The sequence below is a fragment of the Ailuropoda melanoleuca genome, chromosome 10 (assembly GCF_002007445.2).
Source record: "Ailuropoda melanoleuca isolate Jingjing chromosome 10, ASM200744v2, whole genome shotgun sequence".
NCBI classification, from domain to species: Eukaryota; Metazoa; Chordata; class Mammalia; order Carnivora; family Ursidae; genus Ailuropoda; species Ailuropoda melanoleuca.
The window spans coordinates 84,672,969-84,693,593 of record NC_048227.1 but is presented as its reverse complement, the minus strand read 5'-3'; the positions used below and the strand labels follow the sequence as shown (position 1 = coordinate 84,693,593).

At 36.0% G+C, this 20,625-nt stretch overlaps 1 protein-coding gene across 5 annotated transcripts in view; it reads left to right on the top strand.

Moving 5' to 3' along the window:
• The window catches only part of REPS1 (RALBP1 associated Eps domain containing 1), an 81,095-nt gene that overhangs the window by 28,790 nt on the left and 31,680 nt on the right, over window positions 1-20,625 (top strand). For all 5 annotated transcript variants that reach the window (XM_011220947.3, XM_002912640.4, XM_034669204.1 and 2 more), the window contains exons 2-8: window positions 12,462-12,585; window positions 14,158-14,354; window positions 14,484-14,637; window positions 15,146-15,270; window positions 15,785-15,947; window positions 16,231-16,294; window positions 17,486-17,640. In XM_011220947.3, the coding sequence (XP_011219249.2) occupies window positions 12,462-12,585; window positions 14,158-14,354; window positions 14,484-14,637; window positions 15,146-15,270; window positions 15,785-15,947; window positions 16,231-16,294; window positions 17,486-17,640 (982 nt within the window). The remainder of the gene's footprint in view (window positions 1-12,461; window positions 12,586-14,157; window positions 14,355-14,483; window positions 14,638-15,145; window positions 15,271-15,784; window positions 15,948-16,230; window positions 16,295-17,485; window positions 17,641-20,625) is intronic.

Genomic DNA, 20,625 nt, shown 5'->3' with positions numbered 1-20,625 from the left:
ATCAAAGCAAGAGGACCTCCTATCACTGTTCTCTGTTTTTACTCTGCAGTAGAAGAGGGTATGCTCTGTAATAGCATTTCTCAAAGTTTGGTCTGCAGACCCCTGGTATGTGAGGTCAAAATTATTTTCATACTAATAGTAAACTGTTTTTTCTCTTTTTTTTTCTGTGTTGACTTTTGCATTGATAATACAAAGTAGTGGCAGATAAAACTGTTGGTTCCTTAGCACAGATTGGTGCATTTACCAAATTTACTAGTATTGCGTTCTTTACTGCTGTGCAGTAAAGAAGCCAGTTTCACTTAAGAATGTTCTGTGTATAGAAAATAATTAATTTTATTAAGTCTTAACCCTTGAGCGTATATCTTTTTAGTATTTTGCGTGAGGAAATGGTAAGTGTGCATAAAGCACTTTTCCTGCATACTAAAGTATGATGATTGTCTTGAGGGAAAGGACTTCCTTTATTTGAGTTGTGAGCTGTACTGTTTGGTTTTTTTTTTTCATGAAACACCGTTTTTCTTGAAGGAACAGCTAGCTTGGATAATGGGCAGATATTTTCTTACAAATGAAGAAAGTATGCATGTCACTTAAAACAAGTGATACTTTTTATTACTAATGATGAAATGCAAACTTTCTGACAAAAATTAGGATTTTGAAAAGCTTTTGTCTATACCTGTGTGCTTGACTACTTCCCAATATTTAATGACTTTTCTGATGAAATTGATGGTGATATGTTAATAATGTGATTTTAAAAATATTTTATAAATGAAATGTATCAACATTTGGAAGATCTCCATAACTCGATGAACTAATAGTTTGCTAATGACCAAGGCAGGATGCAGTGTGCCTGGTACAACAGTGCATTTTAATGTAGGGTGTGCAAAAAGGTTTATTGATATGACTTTGGATTTTATATTGCAACTAAAATTTAAACAATTACCATTTGTTGAGTTTTGATGTAGTATCAAAACATAAAATCAGAATTATCTGACAAGGTTATGTAAGTCGTCTTGTTTTCCAATGTATATCTCTGTGAAGTGAGAGTGTTCTCTTATATTTAAAACAAAGCAACGTATTGGAATCAATCAAATGTGAGGAAGGTATGAGAATCTTCACCTAAACTGGACATTAAGGAAAGTTTGCATATATATAAAACAATGACTCTTTTCACCCTGGTTTTGTTTTTTTAAAGATTTTATTGATTTTTGAGAGAGCGTGTGAGCGGTGGAAGGGGCAGAGGGAGAAGCAGACTCCCAGCCGAGCAAGGAGCCCGATGTGAGACTCAATCCCAAGCCGCCGGGATCATGACCCAAGCTGAAGGCAGACGCTTAACCAACTGAGCCACCTAGGCACCCCTTGTTTTTTGTTTTAATGTAAGCTCTATGCCCAACGTGGGGCTTGCAGTCATGACTTCAGGGTCATGAGTCATATGCTCTACCTATTGAGCCAGCCAGGCATCCCTTCACTCAGTTTTTTTAATTTTGGAAAACAGTTATTTTCATAAAATTTCATGTTACATGTAATAGGATTCTTATTTTTAAATGAATTTATAGCTACATATTCTTGGATTTCCCAAGTTTAAATTCTAATGTGGTAAATATCAATAAATATGACCCACAAAAAACAAAAGTTTTGGGGGAGTCCTCAGTACTTTTTAAAGCATGTATCAGTGATCCTGAGACCAAAAAATGTGAAAATCACTGCCCTAGAATATACAACATTGATTCCCAAAGTGTTTTATACCAGACATCTGATCTGTGAACCACTAGTTCTAAAGCATTCTAATAGAATCTGAACCAAAAAGGGGTTTATTTCTAGGCTGTAGGATTCTTTTAGTCCCTCTTATGGTCTAAAACTGCATTGTATAGTCTCCACAGGGGCTGTAATGTCTCTCAACTTACTCAGCTACAGAGTCTTCAGCTTGACTGGTGTTCTTTGGAATACATTTTTGGAACTACTGCACCGTAAGCATGCCAATGTTAAGAATTCTGTTTAGCTATGCCTTGGAGACAGCTGGGAACAGAGAGCTTTGGACTTAGACTAATAAGGCTTTGAATCCTGGCTCTGCCACTTATTAGCCTCAGTTTCCTTTCCTATTAACTGGGGATAATGGTAGCCAACATTAGAGGATTGTTCTGATCATTAAGTATGATAACAAGTAAACGGCCTTCCTAATCATAGGTACTGAGTATAATTGTTCCCTACTTTCTTTTAATTTCTCTAGTAAATGTGAATCTTCATTACAGATATTCCCATGTTAGTAAAGCTAATGAGTCAGAGAGGTGTAAGGACTAGTCTAACAAGTTAGTGGAGCAAGAAAAAGGACACTGATTGGTAGCCAATGTAGTGCACATGTGTAGACCAAGCTGCCTGGGCTTTTAAGCCAGCAAAAATACAGTCAGCTTTGCCACTGATTCAGTCCCATTTAACCTTCCCTTTTAAAAATGAAAGCAATGGAGTCACCTCATTTTTAACCTGATAATGACTATAAAGGGAGGATCTTTCTTTTTTTCTTAAAGATTTTATTTATATATTTGAGAGAGCGTGAAAGAGACAACACGAGCAGGGAGGAGGGGTAGAAGGAGAAGCAAACTCCTTGCTAAGCAGGGAGCCCGACGTGGGGCTTGATCCCAGAACCCCGGGATCATGACCTGAGCCAAGGGCAGATGCTTAACTGACTGAGCCACCCAGGTGCTCTAAAGGGATCTTATTTTCTACTATATTTTATTGTACGGTTGACCCTTGAACAATATGGGTTTGAATTGAGTGGGTTCACTTAACAGATTTTTTTTTTGATAAACACAGGAACAGTACTGTAAATGTATTTTCTCTTCCTTATGATTTTCTTAATAACAGTTTCCTTTCTCTAGCTTACTTTATTGTAAAAATGCAGAGTATAATACATTTAACATACAAAATATGCGTTAATTGACTTTATGTTATTGGTAAGGCTTCTGGTCAACAGTAGATTTTTAGTTAAGTTTTTAGGAAGTCAGAAGTTTAAGTGTATTTTTGACTGCACGGAGGTTTGGCTACCCAACCCCTGTGTTGTTCAAGAGTCCACTGTATTAAACATGCATAAAATGTCATCTTGGGGAGAATATAGATAGCTTGCTAGGATGCATCTCCATATTACGTAGTTTCAATACAGTCCTCATTCTGTTTTTCTGAGTTCTTATATTTTGTAATTCAGCTCATGGATTCAAGCTCAAATACGTAATTTGGCATCTACTTTGATCTTTTTTCATTTCAAATAAGAAATAACTTCTATACACCTTTATTGTTGTTAGCATTCCTGTACCTCATGTTCTGAGCCTAGGATTAAAGAGCGTCACTTGCACATTTAAACTGCTCTTTTGTTGTCATGGTATTCTAGGCACTCTGGGCTGTAAGACATGCTCTGGAAGCTAGTGAGGGTACTTGCCCTGAGGAAGCCATCATTATCCTGGGAAAAGGACAATGTATAGCATGTCTTGGTGGAAGATTAAAGGTATAACTTTGAATTTTAGTTCTGCCCTTTGGCCCTCTGGCCTTAGTTACTTGGCCAGTCTGATTCTTTCTTCCTCTGTTAAATGATAATACCAATTCTGCCACATTAGTTTTAGGATTAGATGGGAACACTTTGAGTAATTAGGATTGTGGTTAACATGTGTCCTCAGTAAATGTTAACGCTCCTCCCCTACCAACAAACGTACCACCACCACTTTATTTGTGTATATGGAAGTAAAAAAATAATACTCGTGTACTTTGCTCTTTGGCGAGCTCTTTGAGTTACTATTAAAGAACTGTTTATTCTTGTTTTTATACAGTTTTAAAAGGTTGGTTCTATTTCTAAGCCATGGCGTGCAAGGCAGAAGGCCAACAACTAGAAAGGCAGCTGATAGAGAGTAAAAGAAAGAGCTTGGCAACAAGGAAAAAGTCACAAATCACTAAAAAGAACAGACTAAAACAAAACCTGTGAATAGCATTAGTCCATTAGGTGAAGAAAAACATTCCACTTTTTCTTAGGGGTTCTGAATATATAACTGCAATATAGTACAGTATATTAATTTAAACAAATTAATTTTATAAACATAAAATCTATATTATTGAAAATATGAGTCTGCTTATTAGATCTTTCAAAAATATATTCTTTTGGTTTTCATCAAAATAATATCTGCATAGAATTAAAAAAATCAGGGGTTGTAAGGGCTTTATGAAAAGAGCAACAATTTCCTCTCCTGGTTTCAAGGAGGTTGATGCTGATGGGTTTCACCTGCAGTATGTTGTGATTCTCTGCATTTGCTTTCTGTTGGTCCCCAGTTTCAGGGGCAGCAGTTTGCTCTGTGACCTGACTTTTCTTACAGATCTAAGAAGAGTTCTTGGTTTTTCAGTTTGTTCAGCTTTTTTGCTTGTTAGGACAGAGTGTTTGCTTCTAAGCTTCTTATGTACTAGACCAAAAACCAGAAGTCCATGCCTCTTTCCTTCAGCTTTCTTATCCTTCTCTCTTTGAACTTGTTAGCTATATTTTTACATATTTAGTATTGAGAACATTTGTACCTTGTTCTAAAACCATAATTCTTAATTGTTTAATATGTTCTGACTTTAGATTGAATTTAAAAGTTGAAAACCAGAGTGTGTTGACATTATGAAGATATAAATATTTTTACTGCTGATCCAGTACTATGATATATACTATGATAATTCTTTTTTTTAATAATTTATTCATTTGACAGAGCACAAAAGCAAGGGGAGGGGCAGGCAGAGGGGGAGGGAGAAGCACGTTCCCTGCCAAGCAGGGAGCCTGACCCGGGGCTCCATCCCAGGACCGTGGGATCACAACTTGAGCCAAAGGTAGACACTTAAACTGACTGAGCCACCCATTTCCCTTACCAGACTTTCTCAGTTATCTTTTTATTTGTAAGCACTGTTTGCCTTTGTATCCATTCCTTCCTCTTTATTTTTTAATAAATTTTTATTTTTTCTGAAATCTTCCTGGAACTTTCTGTCATTTTGCTCAAATCTGGACTGGTTGCTGTCCAGGTCATTGCATAGCTGTCATCCTGCAGCCTTATTTCCCTGCTTTCTTGGTGCATATCTGCTTTTTCCTGGATGCTCTGTCTCTACATTTTGCTGAATAACATCCTAAAGTATTTTCTCAAGAAAGAGTTCATAGAAGATAAACTTTATTTAGATCTGCATCTACGGATGTGTCTGTTCTTTCCATCATCTTCTTGCTAGTTTGGATATATAATTCTAGGTTGAAAATAATTTTTTCTTAGAACGTTGAGGGTGTTGCTTTATTGTTTTCTGATTCAGTGTTACTGATGAGAAGTCTGATTTTTGTCCATTTAGTATTTCTTGTTAGTGATCAGTACCTCTCCCCCTTCTCCACTTCCCTTACACATATTCTGGATGCTGTTAGGATCTTTGGTTTATCCTTGCTGTTCTGAAGCTCCACAGTAATGTGTTTAGAAATTCTTTAACCCATTGTGTTGAGCTCACGCAGACTCTCTCAATCTGAAAGCTTGCGTCTTTAGATTTGGGGAAAATTTCTTGTTCTATAATTATTACTCTCTTATTTTCTCTGCATTTTTTGGTAGACCTCATTTTAATAAAAATTTTGGCCTTCCAAATTAATTCTCTGTTTTTCTCTCATATTTTCTAATTTACCTTGCCCCTTCCTACTTCTGGAGAAAATTTTCTCTATCTTCTAGTATTTCCATTGAACTTTGTGTATTTCCAGACATCTTGTTCTTTGGTTATTCCTTTTTCATAGTATCCTGTTCTTGTTTTATGGATGCATTACTGTGTTAAATCTGTCAGAGGATACTCACTAGAGTATTTTTAAGTGTTCTTTCTTTCCTGAATTATATCTTTCCCTCAGAGTTTTTTCCTCTTTTTAAATTTGACAGCTTTCTTCCATTATGTAGGTTTTCCTCCACTGCTTGTTGATCTTTGGTAACCTGTTTATATTTAACGCAACAATAGAATAACTGAGCTCTGTGTTCTTGCATTTAGCTCCTTAAAAGGCTGCCTTCCTTTGGGAGGAGTGGGCCAGATGCTGACTCTTCACTGGATTGCTAAATGCTAGAAACAGGAGCTTTTCTCTGGGGCAACAACCCCTGTCCATATCAGCTGACCTAGTACTTCCCTTAGAGATATAACTTCCAGTTTTTTGTTTGTTTATATTTGGAGGGTAAAGTCTGGTTGCTAATATTCTGTTAGCAGCTGTAGAGATAGGGATCTTCATCTCTGTCCCAGTCTCACCCTTAGTCATACCTGGCATTTCTAGGTGAGTCCCTGGATTTTGCGGGGCAAATGGATTCTTTTCCATAGGTATTCTTGGCACTGATTTCTTCCACCTCCTTTATTAGGCATGATTCCATCTGCTTTATGATTGCTAACATTTGTTGAGATTTCCTGCCTGCTCATTGTTTCCCCTTCTCTCTTATTTATTTTTGTGGCTTTATTCCCTTACTATCATTTTAATAAGATTCCTGAAGGGAGAGGAGGTAATTTCCTGTGCTCAGTGTATTATCTTAAATAAGAACTTCAGAATACTTAGAAAGGCTTGAAAGCATCCTATGTTTTAGAAGACTTCTCATCAAAAATTATAATAAAACCCACTTTGGGGCTTAAAGGCATTAATTCTTGGCTCTCAGGAGAATGTGGTTTTCAAGAATGTCTTTGTCTCTGAAGTCTCTGAATATAATACATTATGATCAGGGTAGTAAATAAAAAGTAATAATTATATCGTGGACCAGACACTTTTGTGTTTTATTAAATACAGCCTCATTGAATGCTCAGAGCAATCATAAGAGGTAGTATATTATTTTCTGCAGTTTACATAGGAGGAAACTCAGAGTAAAGTAATATAACTTGCTCAAGTACTATATAAAAGATACAGAATGATTCCCTAACCACGTTGATCTCTATAGGTATTAAAATGCGGTATAATCTAGTTTATCTTTTCTTCCTGGAAGTTAGTGGCTTTTTGATAAGTATTGTGGAACAGAGCATTCAGGAAAAAAGTCATTACTGACTTATTTAGGATCGATATCCTTGTGGAGCCAATAAAATTAATGAAAACTTTTGGCCTCTCTCTGTTCTGTCTCAGACCACATAGCCACAATTCGTTGCTGGTCAGTAAGATGGTATAGTCATTCAGAGTTTTTTGGAGTACTTGACTGTGTTACATTTTAAAGTGTATTCCATTTCTAGAAATTTGTCCTATGGTTCTTCAAGTGCTCAAAGATACATGCATGGGAATGTTTATGGCATTATTTGTAACAGAAAGCTGGAAAAACCTAAGTGCCCATCAGTAGGGAATTGGTTAATTTGCAATAGATATGTCCATGCATGGAATGCTATGTAAAAAAATGAAAGAGACCTATGCTGATATAAAAAGATCTTCAAGTAATATTCTGTGTAAAAGTCATATACAGTATGACCCTATATGTATAAAAAGTATATGTTAAGTATGTGTGCTCATATGTTTGCATACATGTGGGAAAGATGGAACAATTGAAAAGAGTTGTTATTCTGATGGGGATTGTAGGAACTTTTAATTCCATATCCTTAAGCACCATTTTATTTCTTTTACCATGAACATGTAAATCTTAGAATGTTATGAAAGTAAAGCTTAATGGTTTTCGGTAGCTGTTCGTAATATACCAGCAACACTAGCTGACCCTGGGTTTCCTAGGGCAGTTACAGTCTAATGGAAGAGGTCTGGGAATCCATATCCTAACAAGGGCTTTTTTTTTTTTTTTAAAGATTTTTTATTTATTTATTCGACAGAGATAGAGACAGCCAGCGAGAGAGGGAACACAAGCAGGGGGAGTGGGAGAGGAAGAAGCAGGCTCATAGCAGAAGAGCCTGATGTGGGGCTTGATCCCATAACGCCGGGATCACGCCCTGAGCCGAAGGCAGACGCTTAACCGCTGTGCCACCCAGGCGCCCCCCTAACAAGGGCTTTAAGTGATTCTCAATATTAGGCAGCTGTGCAAGTGTGCTCACAAATATGCATAATTTAGACTAAGAGGAAGTTACCATAGAGAGGCAATTAAAAGAGTGAGACCACTTTGAATAATGCTGAACTAATAAATTTCAAAATTTGGAGGTGATAAATGATTTTCTAGGAAATTATCAAACTTTTTTTTTTTTTTTTAATCAAACGTTTTAGAGATAAACAACCTAGTGTATTCCACCTGACCTGGAAGAAACTGAGACACACATCAGAGAGATTGCTCAGCCCAAGCCATAGGTGAATTCTTCCAAATCTTTATGGAATGTGCAGTTCCAAATCTATTTAAAGTATTTCAGAGCAGAGAGAAAAAAAAAGTAAAACTTGTTAGTTGTGTTTCCAAAGCCAACACAGCACCATTTCCAAACCTTTCAGATATAGGGGTTTTGGGGTTTTTGTTTTTTGTGGTCTTTTTGAGCCTAATCATTTTAAGATTGTGGTTAAAATTTTATAAATATTATTTGAAGCAGTAATATACACCATGACTAGATGGAATTCATTTTAGGAATCAAAGGATGGTTTGATGTTAGGAATTCTATTAATAGAATTATGAATATTAATAGACCAGGGAGAAGAATTACAGTCTTTTGGTTTTCTGCCCAAAAGTGCACACAATAAAATTAATGTCTGTTTGTGGTTTTTGAAAACACAAAACCCCAAATAAAACTCTTAGACCAGTGAAACTAGCTGAATAGTTTTCTCTCTTTTTAAAAATATTTCATTCATTCATTCATTGAGAAAGAGAGAGAGCACATGCATGAGTGGAGGTAGGGGCAGAGGGAGAGGGAGAGAGAATCTTAAGTAGGCTCCACACCCAGTGCAAAGCCCCGACCTGAGGCTCGATCTTATGACCTGAGATCATGACCTGAGCTGAAATGACCTGAGCTGAAATCAAGAGTTGGACGCTTAACCGACTGAGCCATCCAGACTCCCCATAGATGGATAGTTTCTTAACATAACAGAGGCGTTGCACAGTGTTAGCCAGTATCATGCTTAATGGTAAAACACTAGAAGTGATCTTGTTAAAGTTAGGAAAAAGATTAAAAATAAATTGCCATTCCAGTTAAAATCTCAATTTATTTTGGTAAATGATTCTAAAGATTATTTGGAGGAATAAATAATATGAGAACAGTCCAGAAAATTGTAAACAAGAAAAAAACATTGAGGGCTGGGCTCATAACTCTATCAGATATTTATTTATTTATTTATTTATTTATTTATTTTATTATTTATTTTTAAAAGATTTTTTATTTGAGAGAGAGAACGAGAGAGAGCACAGAGGTGGGAGGGGAGAGGGAGAGGGAGAAGCAGGCTCCTCGCCTAGCAGGGAGGCTGATGCAGGTGGATCCCAGGACCCTGAGATCATGACCTGAGCTGAAGGCAGACGCTTAACCAACTGAGCCACCTGGGTGCCCCTGTATCACGTATTTTAATAATATAAAAGCTGAAGTAAGGAATAGCTAAATGAAGCTGTGTAATACAGGCAGTCGAAAAACTACATGTATGTGTGTGAGTGACCTTTTCAGGTTACTGGAGAAAAGATGAAAAAGAAACACTCTCATATTGATAGTGAGAGAATAAATTACAGTAGCCTTTTTGAAAGGCATTTGGCAATAGCAAATGCATTTTTAAGTGTATGTATACTTTGGTCCAGTGCTCTGCTTCTAGGAATAATTCCAAATATTTCATTTGAGACAAATTTTGTCTTAATTCCCAAGATTGTGATGATAAATCAGACCTCCTGATACTGTTTCATCAGGGATCGTTATTATAAGTTTGTGTGTTACAGCTCCTTTCCTCCTGTGCTGCTTTCAAGGGCTTGTGGCCTAATTGGGGTAGCTTGGAAGGATAGTCATCGGTGACACATATGCCTGACTTGGGCCACAAAGTGAGTTTTGTACGTGATGTAGCCAGGATTAGTTATAGAGAAATAACTGCAAATATTTTGCCTTTGAGCTCTTTGATCTCCCTTTTCAAAACCTCATTCCCCTTTCCTGACAGGGTAGCTTAAAATTTTGTTATGTCTGAAACAGTAGAAAGATAGTATCCCTCCGTGCTTTTCTACTCTCCACCTGCGCAACCCCCCGCCCCCCGCCCCGCCAGCCCCTTGGAAAGAGCTTTGGGTTTGGAATCAAAGGACCTGGCTTCTTGAGCCAGTTCTTCCACTGACTAGCTCTGAGACTTAGGAGAAACAAGATTACCCTTCTAAACTTACTTTCTTTGAGAACCAAGCATTCTAACCTGTCTTTCCACTTATATTCCTCATGTTTATTCCTTAATCCATTGCAAATTAGATTTTACCCTACTGCATCTCTACTAGTACTCAAGCAGCAAAAACCTCCTAATTGCAAAATATAGAGTATGTTTTCTTTCTTTTTTATTTAGCTCCACTAATTCATTTGTTTGGGTATTATTTATCAGTTTTCTGACTAAATAATATAAAATATTTTTGGTTGTAAATACAGACCCCGTGAAGAAAACGTGGAAATATCCCTTAATCTCAGTACCCAGAAATAATCACTGGCATATTCACTACCATTTTATATGTACATCTCTTAATAAAATTGGGATTATACTTATATATACCCTGCTTTGTATCTTTTTGTTTTCATAACAATACTGTAAGCAGTGAGTTTTAAATGTACGGGTTTCTCATTATATAGTTATTTCATAATCATCTGTACCTATTTTGTTCTTGTGTTAAGTTTAGGTTGCTTCTTACTGTGAACACCTTTGTACATGAATTTGTATGTGCATAATGATTTTCTTTAAGGCTTACTCCCACCTTCCAGAACCTCTTTACACCCTTGATTTCCTCCTTCTGCTGGTACTTTTCCCCCATTGCTTCTTTCATAGGCTCCTTTTTACACTTGTCCTTAGGTTTTGGTGTTCCAGAGTTCCCTTTTCCTGCTCTGGGCTTGCAGGCAGTCTCTTTTACTCCCTCAGCTTCAGCCATCACCTATTGTCTGGTTCCCAGGTGTGGAGCACATCTCCACAGCGTGCTCCCTTCTTCTGAACACCCTCTCTGCATTTCTTCCTGTTCCCCGGGCATTTCCTCCTGACTGATACCTGAAACGCATATAACAAGGGTAAACAAACCAACTATCTGAGATTCCTTTTGAGGTCTTCCTTTTATCAAATGTAGATAAAGGGCATATTTTAGATGTTTTAGATTTGTTTTGTAAGCAAAAGTATCTAAGATGTGTAATGATCCTTTTTACAGGGTGCCAAGTGGGCAGAAAAGAATCGTGGGAAAGGACAGTAATCATAACAAAGTGCCTGTGTATCTTTCAAGGCTATATGGCCTTCTTAACCCTTGCCCTCATTTTCCTCCTAGTTCCCTAATGTGAACCTGGCCTCTTTAGCCTCCCTGTTGTTTTACATTTACACTGAAGTGGTGCCCCTTAGTGGCAGAGTAAGGAACTTCCTCCATTGCTGATCAATCACATAAAAAAATGACTATTGTCTTCTCTTGTGCGTGTAAACAAGTGGTTATTGTGACTGTGGTACATTGCTTAACTGGTGGTGGGCGCTTTTTTTGCAATTCTAGTAAATACTTGTGAATTATTACCATAACATCTAGGTACCCTAATCTTTGAGTGTTTCAGGAAAAAGAAAATAGACAAATATGCTCCCTTTCTACAGGAATTTGTATCTTTTGAGAAGGTGAGACAAGGAGACTTGGTGTTTATTTAATTTTAAGATTATAATGTCTGTAGAGTAGACATTACTCCAGCTTTTGGAGTTGTAATTTAATCTCATAACTGAAAATTCTCTTTTGTAGTCTGATACGTACTTGTTGTAGCCAGTCTAGAAATACTTGTCAAATGATTGCAGATCCTTGAAGACCTTCGTGCTTTAAAAACACAAAGCAAACAAGAATTGTTTTAAGGGAAAGTAGTATAGCCACATTAAGTACAATCTGAGAAATAAGAGGAAAAACCCTACTCTTAATCTCCCTTAACAAAATTCCTGATAGATTTGTATATATCGGTTCTTTTTCAAATTTGTGTTTATGTGGTTAAAATTATGTATCCTGCTTTTTTTCACTTAATATGTCATTTTATGACTATTACTTTAAATGGCTGTATAATAGTCTATTAGTTGCAGGAACTGTTGGCCCTGTTGTAATGCTCGGTGTTTATGGAAAGTGGATGGTACTTTGTTTCTGTAAAATAGAACTCTTAAGAAAAAATAGTTATTCTAATAAAATAAAATTGCCTTATCACATGGATTTTACTAAGTAGGAGAACCATAACCTTCTTATTATAAGGTCAGTGCCTTTTTATTTTCAGACTTACAAACCTGAAAACCTGAGGAAGTTCGTCATCAGTTGAGTGTAATATACCGTGTGTCAGCTATGTATTTTGGAGAAGTTATAAATAGAAGTTAAATACCTGCTTATTTAGAGAATTATTGTCATAAAACTTAATATTAACATTGTGTTCTTTTGTAGATTATGGAGCTTTGTGGTGCAACGAGGCTTGGTTATTTTGGAAGAAGTCAGTTCTATATCGCTTTGAAACTTGTAGCTGTTGCCCAGTCTGGTTTCCCTTTAAGAGTGGAAAGTATAAATACAGGTAAATATGGAATACATTAGTAGTGGAAATGAAAATAGACTTCTGATCACAAATGAAATAAAGTCAGTAGAGTTGTTGAGTCTTCATGATATTTTAGTGGCTTTTGTGACCTTAAGTGTCATGACTTTATTCTCGTTACCATGCTTTTTTCATTTGTGAATATTAGAAAAATATCTTTCTTAAACCCCATTATGATATCTGTGTACTTAATACGTATTTGATGATAATACAAAAGTTGTTAAAAAGTGGTGATTTTTCAGAATTAATTCATTAAAAGTTGCTTAGAGTTTAGGTGAATAATTTTATCAAAGTAAATGATGAATTGTAGTGACTGACCACCTTCTTATATGCCTTCCTTATATTCTTCTTTCTAGTAAGTATAAAACTACATAATACTTTGTGGGGTTTTTTTTTTTTTTTTTTTTTTTGGGAAGGCCGTGCATTTGAAATTAGAAAGTTAACTAAAACTTTCTGATTGATAGAGACAATGTTAAAATATTGGCAGACTAAAACCTATGTACAGACATTTGACTATCTTATACGTGTCACCTAGGATAATTAGTTTTTCTACAATTGGGAGGCTTATTGACACTGAAGTCAGTGGAAATTTTATAAAGGTAAGCACTTAAATACAGAGAGTTCTGTGGTTGTCATAGGGAAAAGAGGAAAGAGAAAACTTGAGGTTTTCTGTAATGTTAGAATTTTTATAAATAGTTTTAAGCAGCAAGTTCAATTTATTAGTCAGTGTGAGGTTTTCATTGTGGGCCTCTGTTTGCCACACATCATTCTTTCTAGAATTGAGAGTTTACATTCGTTTCAGGTAATTTTGATTTCTTTTACATAAATACTGAATAAGCTTAGTATTTCCCCTCTTTAGTATGAAGATTGAAGAGAGAAGCAGATAGTCATAGTGGAGGGAAGTATACTTTCTGTTAAAAATTCTGTTCCTGTGTGTGTGGTCTAGTCTAAAAGTATGAGCTGTGATTGACCTGCAAAGAAGTTCTTGGTCTTTCTTGTTTGCTTGAATGTAGGATATCTCCCTCTAGAAATGTCACAAGCCAGACTAAAGTGGGTAGCTATCATGCCTTGTACTGTGATGTTGGTAGGGGAACAGTAAAATATTTCCAGGAATTTGTGCCATGAAATGTCTAGATTAATCTAGTCTCAATCTAGTGACATAGTCTCTGCTTTACTTACAGCTCTAACATCTTAAGAGAATCAGTATGAGTAGAAAAGAAATAGTCTAGGCTCTCAGGTCAGACTGACCGGGGTTCACATTCTGTCGGTTACTAACTGTCAGTGACCTTGGCATCTCATTGCCTCAGTTGCAAGCATAGAGCCAGACAGGACATTTATTATAGCTATTGTTACTGCCTTTAGAAGGACAGTTTAGTGTTTAGGTTAGAGTCTCCCTCAACAGTCTAAGGGAGGTGGTCTAAATGTAGTGATAAACATGTGTGTCTGTTTTTGTATCCATTTTTGTAAAAATTCTTTCTAATATCTAATTCATATTTTAGTTTTAATGTGTCCTCTTTTTCATGTTAAAGTAATAATTATTTCTGTGGTTAACAGTAAAGGACCTTCCTCTGCCAAGATTTGTTGCTTCAAAGAATGAACAGGAATCTCGCCACGCAGCCTCATATTCTTCAGATTCTGAAAATCAAGGGTCTTATTCTGGTGTAATTCCCCCACCACCTGGCAGGGGACAAGTGAAAAAGGGATCTGTAAGCCATGATACTGTCCAGCCTCGTACTTCTGCAGATCAGCAGGTAATCATGTATCTAACATGTTATCAGTTGATGGCCTGTGTAGATGTTTACACTAAAGCATTTGTTAAGTGCCTTATTAATGAAAATGTTACCTTAAAAAAATTTAAGTCTTAATAATGCCCTTTCTAGGAACCTGCGTCCCCGGTAGTTTCACCCCAACAGTCCCCACCAACTTCTCCACACACTTGGAGGAAGCACAGCCGTCACCCTAGTGGGGGAAATAGCGAGAGGCCTCTTGCAGGACCTGGGCCATTTTGGTCTCCCTTTGGTGAAGCACAATCAGGTATTTTGAAATTCTTTAGAAGTGACATTTATTAAGGAAATTGAAGGAAACTTGATAATATTCCTTTAAGAGTTGCTTCCAAGGCAATTTTTAATTATAAATTAAGTACCTTCATTAGAAGCAAAAGCCAACTATAAAAGTTTGTAAGCAGATACATCACTTTGAACAATGGTAATTGCATTTACTTAACATATGATGCTTAGACAAAAGTTTATAGATACCAGATTCTCTGAAGGTGAAACGAATAAATAATGATTTCCCAGAATATAAGGGATATATTATATTGTTCCAGTATTGACAAGGAAAGCACAATAACAATTTAAAAGATTTAAATGAGGTATAATTTTAAGTTGATAGAAGAGATTCACTTTGGAAATCGTTAACATTTCTTCGAAGTTAGAGTTCAAAAGAAAACATTTATAATATGTGTATGGGGAGTTATTGTAAAAACCTGATAACTGTTTTCTCTCCAAAAGTGAGCCAGCATGTGTACCTGTTCTCCTTTTAGGCTCTTCTGCTGGTGACGCAGTGTGGTCAGGGCATTCTCCACCTCCACCACAAGAAACTTGGGTCAGTTTTGCAGATACTCCACCAACCAGTACTCTTTTAACCATGCATCCTGCTTCTGTCCAGGTGTGACATTTTATTGGTATTGCATTTTTATTTGCTTCATTCAGAGTATTGCTGCAGTCATTTTTTTTTTTTTTAATTTTGCTATTGTGAATTTTGTAAATGCAAGTTCACTCTTTTATAGAACCTGGAACTCTGCTCTGTGTCTTAAAGTCTGTTATCATTGGAATGTTTCACTAAAAGTTTTGGCTGATTTTCTTCCTAATTATTCAATGAAGCTTTGAAAGTTTTCTGCCCCTGGGAATATATTTGCTTGGCTTTCTTAGCACATTTTTCATAACTTTCTGTTGCTTACATATTGCTATCATTCTACGCACTTATATAATCATTGTGCAAAAACATTCAGTAACCTGATTTTAACAAATATGTGGTTTTCTCATGACTTTGTGAAGACTTCTTATATCTTAAACATCCACAAAAAGTAAGTTTTAATTTCAAAAATGAGTAACCTAGCAATCTTGGTCCATATAATCATATAGATAGATACTGTACTGAGGAAAAAAATGTTTCATTACAGGACCAGACAACAGTACGAACTGTAGCATCAGCTACAACTGCCAATGAAATTCGTAGGCAATCCAGTAGTTACGATGATCCCTGGAAAATAACAGATGAACAAAGACAGTATTATGTAAATCAGTTTAAAACCATTCAGCCTGATCTAAACGGATTTATTCCAGGTGAGTTGTTAAAAACAGAAATTCTTCTGGATGGGACAGGACAGAGAGTCTCAATTTAATAATTTCAAAGACATGGTTTTATTGGTCAGAGATTATAAAAGGTAATTCTCAAATTGTTTGTCTAAAAAGAGTTTATAATCACTGGAGACAAAAACATGACATACACATATGTTAAGGTTACCTTTTTCCCAATGATAAAAGTCTTAAGACTCTTAACCTCCCATTTTATTCTTGGATCTGTAAGTTCAGAATAACATTAAACAACACTGTTTTAATATTTCAGGATCTGCAGCTAAAGAGTTTTTTACAAAATCAAAACTTCCTATTCTTGAACTTTCTCACATTTGGTAAGTGTGGTGTATATCACATCAGTTGGGTAATATGGGTTGTTTCAAAGGAGTTTCCAGCAGGTACATTTTCGAACCTTAAAAAATGAACTATTAGAGTAACCTTTTCAAGAATGTTCTCAAAGAACTCAGTATTGCCTTACAATGGTCAGCTTCTATCTCACTCTCTGGAAAAGAAGTAAGTGATGCCAGTACAGGAGTTCTTTAAAAAGTGCTAAAATTCTTTAAGCTGTATCTGCTATTTCTTGTTGCTAGCATAATGCATGGAATAAAAGCTAGTTGGTTCATCCATGGTTATGTGTACCCCATTTGGATTTAAACAAGCTTATACCTATTACATATTACCTACACCATTAGCTATACCTATACCTGTACTAAGCCATGAGCTTAAGAACAGTGCTGAGCTCCCACTTAAATCCAAACCAGGACTCAGGATAGCTGCTACATAGTTGGAATTAGTCAAGACAAATTATAATCACAAATTACTTTTTAAAAACAATTATCAGATAAACATAAATGTTATTTCTTCTTTCAGTTATTTTATTAGTAGGGTTTTTAGTAGCATGGAGTGCTATAGTAGAAGGAAGATATATAGTGCCTAAATTGAAAAATCAAGAACTAGCAATATGTACATACTATTTATAGTATGAGATGTTAAATACAAAAGTGTTTGCTTCTGCATCTAGAAAGGGGAAGAATGGGGGGCTGCTGGGTTTTGTGTGTGTGTGTGTGTGTGTGTTTTTTTTTAATCAAGCCTTTTAATTCTATTGGGTGCTTTAAAGTGGATACATGTAGACCTTTGGTAACAATAAAAACAAAGGTTTTAAAAATTTCAGTGACTTATTAAATAGGCCTGCCTTTAAGCTAAATTCTTTTACTTAAAAATGCATATGGATTAAAGGTCATTTTTTGGTGATCTTATTTATTTAGGCTGTTTTTTTAGCATTTTATTTTAAGAATTTCAAGTATTCAGAAAAGTTTAAGGAATTGTGCCTTGAACACAACACCCATATGCCCACTGCCTAGATTCCGCAGTTGGTTTGCTGTATTTGCTTTATTACACTTCTTCCCATCTATGGGATTTTTAAAATTATTGATTGTACTTTTTGGGAAAAGGTTTCTTTTTCTTCTTTTTGGGACATAAAGGGATCCAAAGCAGATGATTATATTTATAGTAAGTTTGTCTTCTAGGGAACTTTCAGACTTTGATAAAGATGGAGCATTGACACTGGATGAGTTTTGTGCTGCTTTTCATCTGGTAGTTGCTAGGAAGAATGGCTATGACTTACCAGAAAAACTCCCTGAAAGCCTAATGCCCAAACTGATTGATTTGGAGGACTCAGCAGGTAAGATTGGGAGCTGAAGGGACCTGGTTGCAGGCCTTGATAAACATAGCACTTGATTCTTTTCTTTTTTTTTTTTTAAGATTTTATTTATTTATTTATTTATTTATTTATTTGAGAGAGAAAGGTGGGATGTGAGTGGGGGGAGAGGGAGAATCTCAAGCAGATTCTGTGCTGACCGCAGAGCCCATTGAGGGGCCAGTCCCATGACCCCAAGATCATGACCTGAACCAAAACCAGGAGTCGGAAGCTCAACTGACTAAGCCATCCCAGCTCCCCAACGTGATTCTTAAAGCAAAATCAAGATAGTTGTTAAAACTTAAGAACATAGACATTTCATCAAGAGCAAGTAGATTTGCCATCAGAATATACTGAACTTGGATTAATGGTTTGTTTTATTTAGTCAATTTTAGTAGGTTTATTTTTATTTTTTTAAAGATTTTATTTATCTGTTTGTCAGAGAGAGAGAGAGACAGAGTACAAGCAGCGGGAGCAGCAGGCAGAGGGAGAGGCAGGCTCTCTGCTGAGCAGGGAGCCCAATGCGGGACTCAATCCTGGAACCTGGGATCATGTACCTGAGCCGAAGGCAGACGCTTAACTGACTGAGCCACCCAGGCATTCCCTATTTAGTCAACTTGAAAGAGATAAAGTATGCTACTATTTCGCTTTAACTTTTCACTCGTTGAAATTTTAAGAGCGTTTCACAGTATCTGGTTATTTTGCCACCCCTTTAATTGCATTATATATTCTCTGGGGTGGGCAAGGTAACCTGTCCGCATTATCAACATTTTTCCATTGAGTACATCTTATTTTATTGAAGGACGATGCCTGGTTTATCATAAGACCAATGCAATCTGCAAGCATTTTCCTTTCAAAAGCTCAGCTCTTTTCTTCTGACCCTAAAGAAATCTGGAAATTTTGTGTTTGATTATAGATAGTGCTGTTTTTGTTATCATATTAACAAGAATGCTTTTGTAAGTATTTACTGGTAGCTTTCTTTCAAAGGAAACAAGAATATAAGGGGTAAAGAAATGAGTAAAATTCAGAATGTGAATAAAAGGAAATCTTAACATTAAATTCATAATGAGCCTAATTAAAACTTAATTATTGTTTTCAGTTTTCTTATCTCAATTTTCTTTTGGATGTTATGATGGAAGGAATTTTATACTTTTATTTTTTTTATTTTTTATTTTTTTAAGATTTTATTTATTTATTTGACAGAGAAAGACAGCCAGCGAGAGAGGGAACACAAGCAGGGGGAGTGGGAGAGGAAGAAGCAGGCTCATAGCGGAGGAGCCTGATGTGGGGCTCGATCCCATAACGCCGGGATCACGCCCTGAGCCGAAGGCAGACGCTTAACCGCTGTGCCACCCAGGCACCCCGGAATTTTATACTTTTAAAAGAAAAGTTAAAACAGAATTTGGCTCTCAAAAGGACATTTATCTACTAGGCAGTGTCTGTTTAACCCAGAAAGGCACATGATCTGACCTTGTTGTCTAAATTATACAGAAGAAATCATAGGCATGTTATTAATGTCACGAAGAGAACGGTGTCCTTGGTGTTAGGAATCTGAGTCTGCTTCTAGTTTTGCTAATTATTCCTGTGACCTTGGGCAAGTTCTGACCATTTATTCTATTTTTTCCTTCTGTTTCTCCACCTGAAATGTGGATTTGATGCCATTCATGTTTCAGGACCTGGATTGTACACTGACCTTTTATCAACGAATAAATTGATTAAAAACTTTAGCATTGATTTTATGTTTTTTAGAAAACTTATCCTACGAGAATCCTAGGATTTTCTTGATCATTTCAGGTAGTTATTAGGTAACCTCTAACTTTAGTTGAAAGCTAAGTATTTTTGTCGGTAATATTGCTTCACAGTACTTTGATTTACCTAATTAAGAAACAAAAGAATTTTGTCTAGCTTATTTGGTAGTAGCCAAAGGGGGAGGAAATTTAGTAGCTACATACTTGGTATATTGTTTTAAAAATTGGGCCTTGTATCTGGAATTTTTCTATGACTTTAATTCTTTGAAAACTGATGGCATACTAATATAAGAAAATAAGTTTATTCTGTTACGTTATTCTCTATAGACTTGTCTGAACCTGTTATCTGTTGCATTCAGAGTGGTAAATCTGGTTATTGCATGTCGTCAGTGGAATTTCTTTTTCGTTGTTTTGTTTTGTTTTTAAAGATTTTATATATTTGAGAGAGAGAGAGAGTGCATGAGTGGGGGGGGGGCAAAGGGAGAAGGAGAAGCAGACTACCCGCTGAACAGGAAGCCAGATGCCTGGGCTCCTGGGCTCTATCCCAGTACCAAGATCATGACCTGGGCCAAAGGCAGCCGCTTTAACTGACTGAGCCACCTGGGCACCCTGTTATTTTTTGTTTTTAATCTAAATAAATTCTGGGTCTTCATAAACTTGATCTACTGCCTGAATTTTAAGGCTCATGATTGAAGAATTTCTTTTTTGGGCATTTGTTTTTTTACACCTGTTTAATCTGTTTAACAAAGAGACACTTTTTTTTTTTTTTTGCCTGCATTTATCTGTACAATTGCTCTAATTATAATTTTAAAGGTTTCAAAGAATCAAATAGTTTTTTCCCATTCCAACATAATATTATATGATTTTCTGATCAAATTAATTATAAACGTTCGGCTACACAATATTAAATTCAGGTCTGCTTTGCCTACTTATAAATGATAAATGTAGAATTCTGTTAATTTTTGGGGTGGGAGAAACTGATTAATCTTTTTTCACCTACCTCTAATAAGCTTGAGATTCAAAGTACACAAAGTCCTTTGCATATAGAAATTGTTGCTTGACACTGTAGATCCATCAGTATCCACAAAAATAATTTAAAATTGTTGTGTTTTTAGAAGTTCACTTTAGAAGTTTTAGACATTGGAGTAACCAAGCTAGGCTTTCTGTAGGCATGCAAACATGACTTGGGGACATATGTAATTTTTCCAAAATTATTTGACCA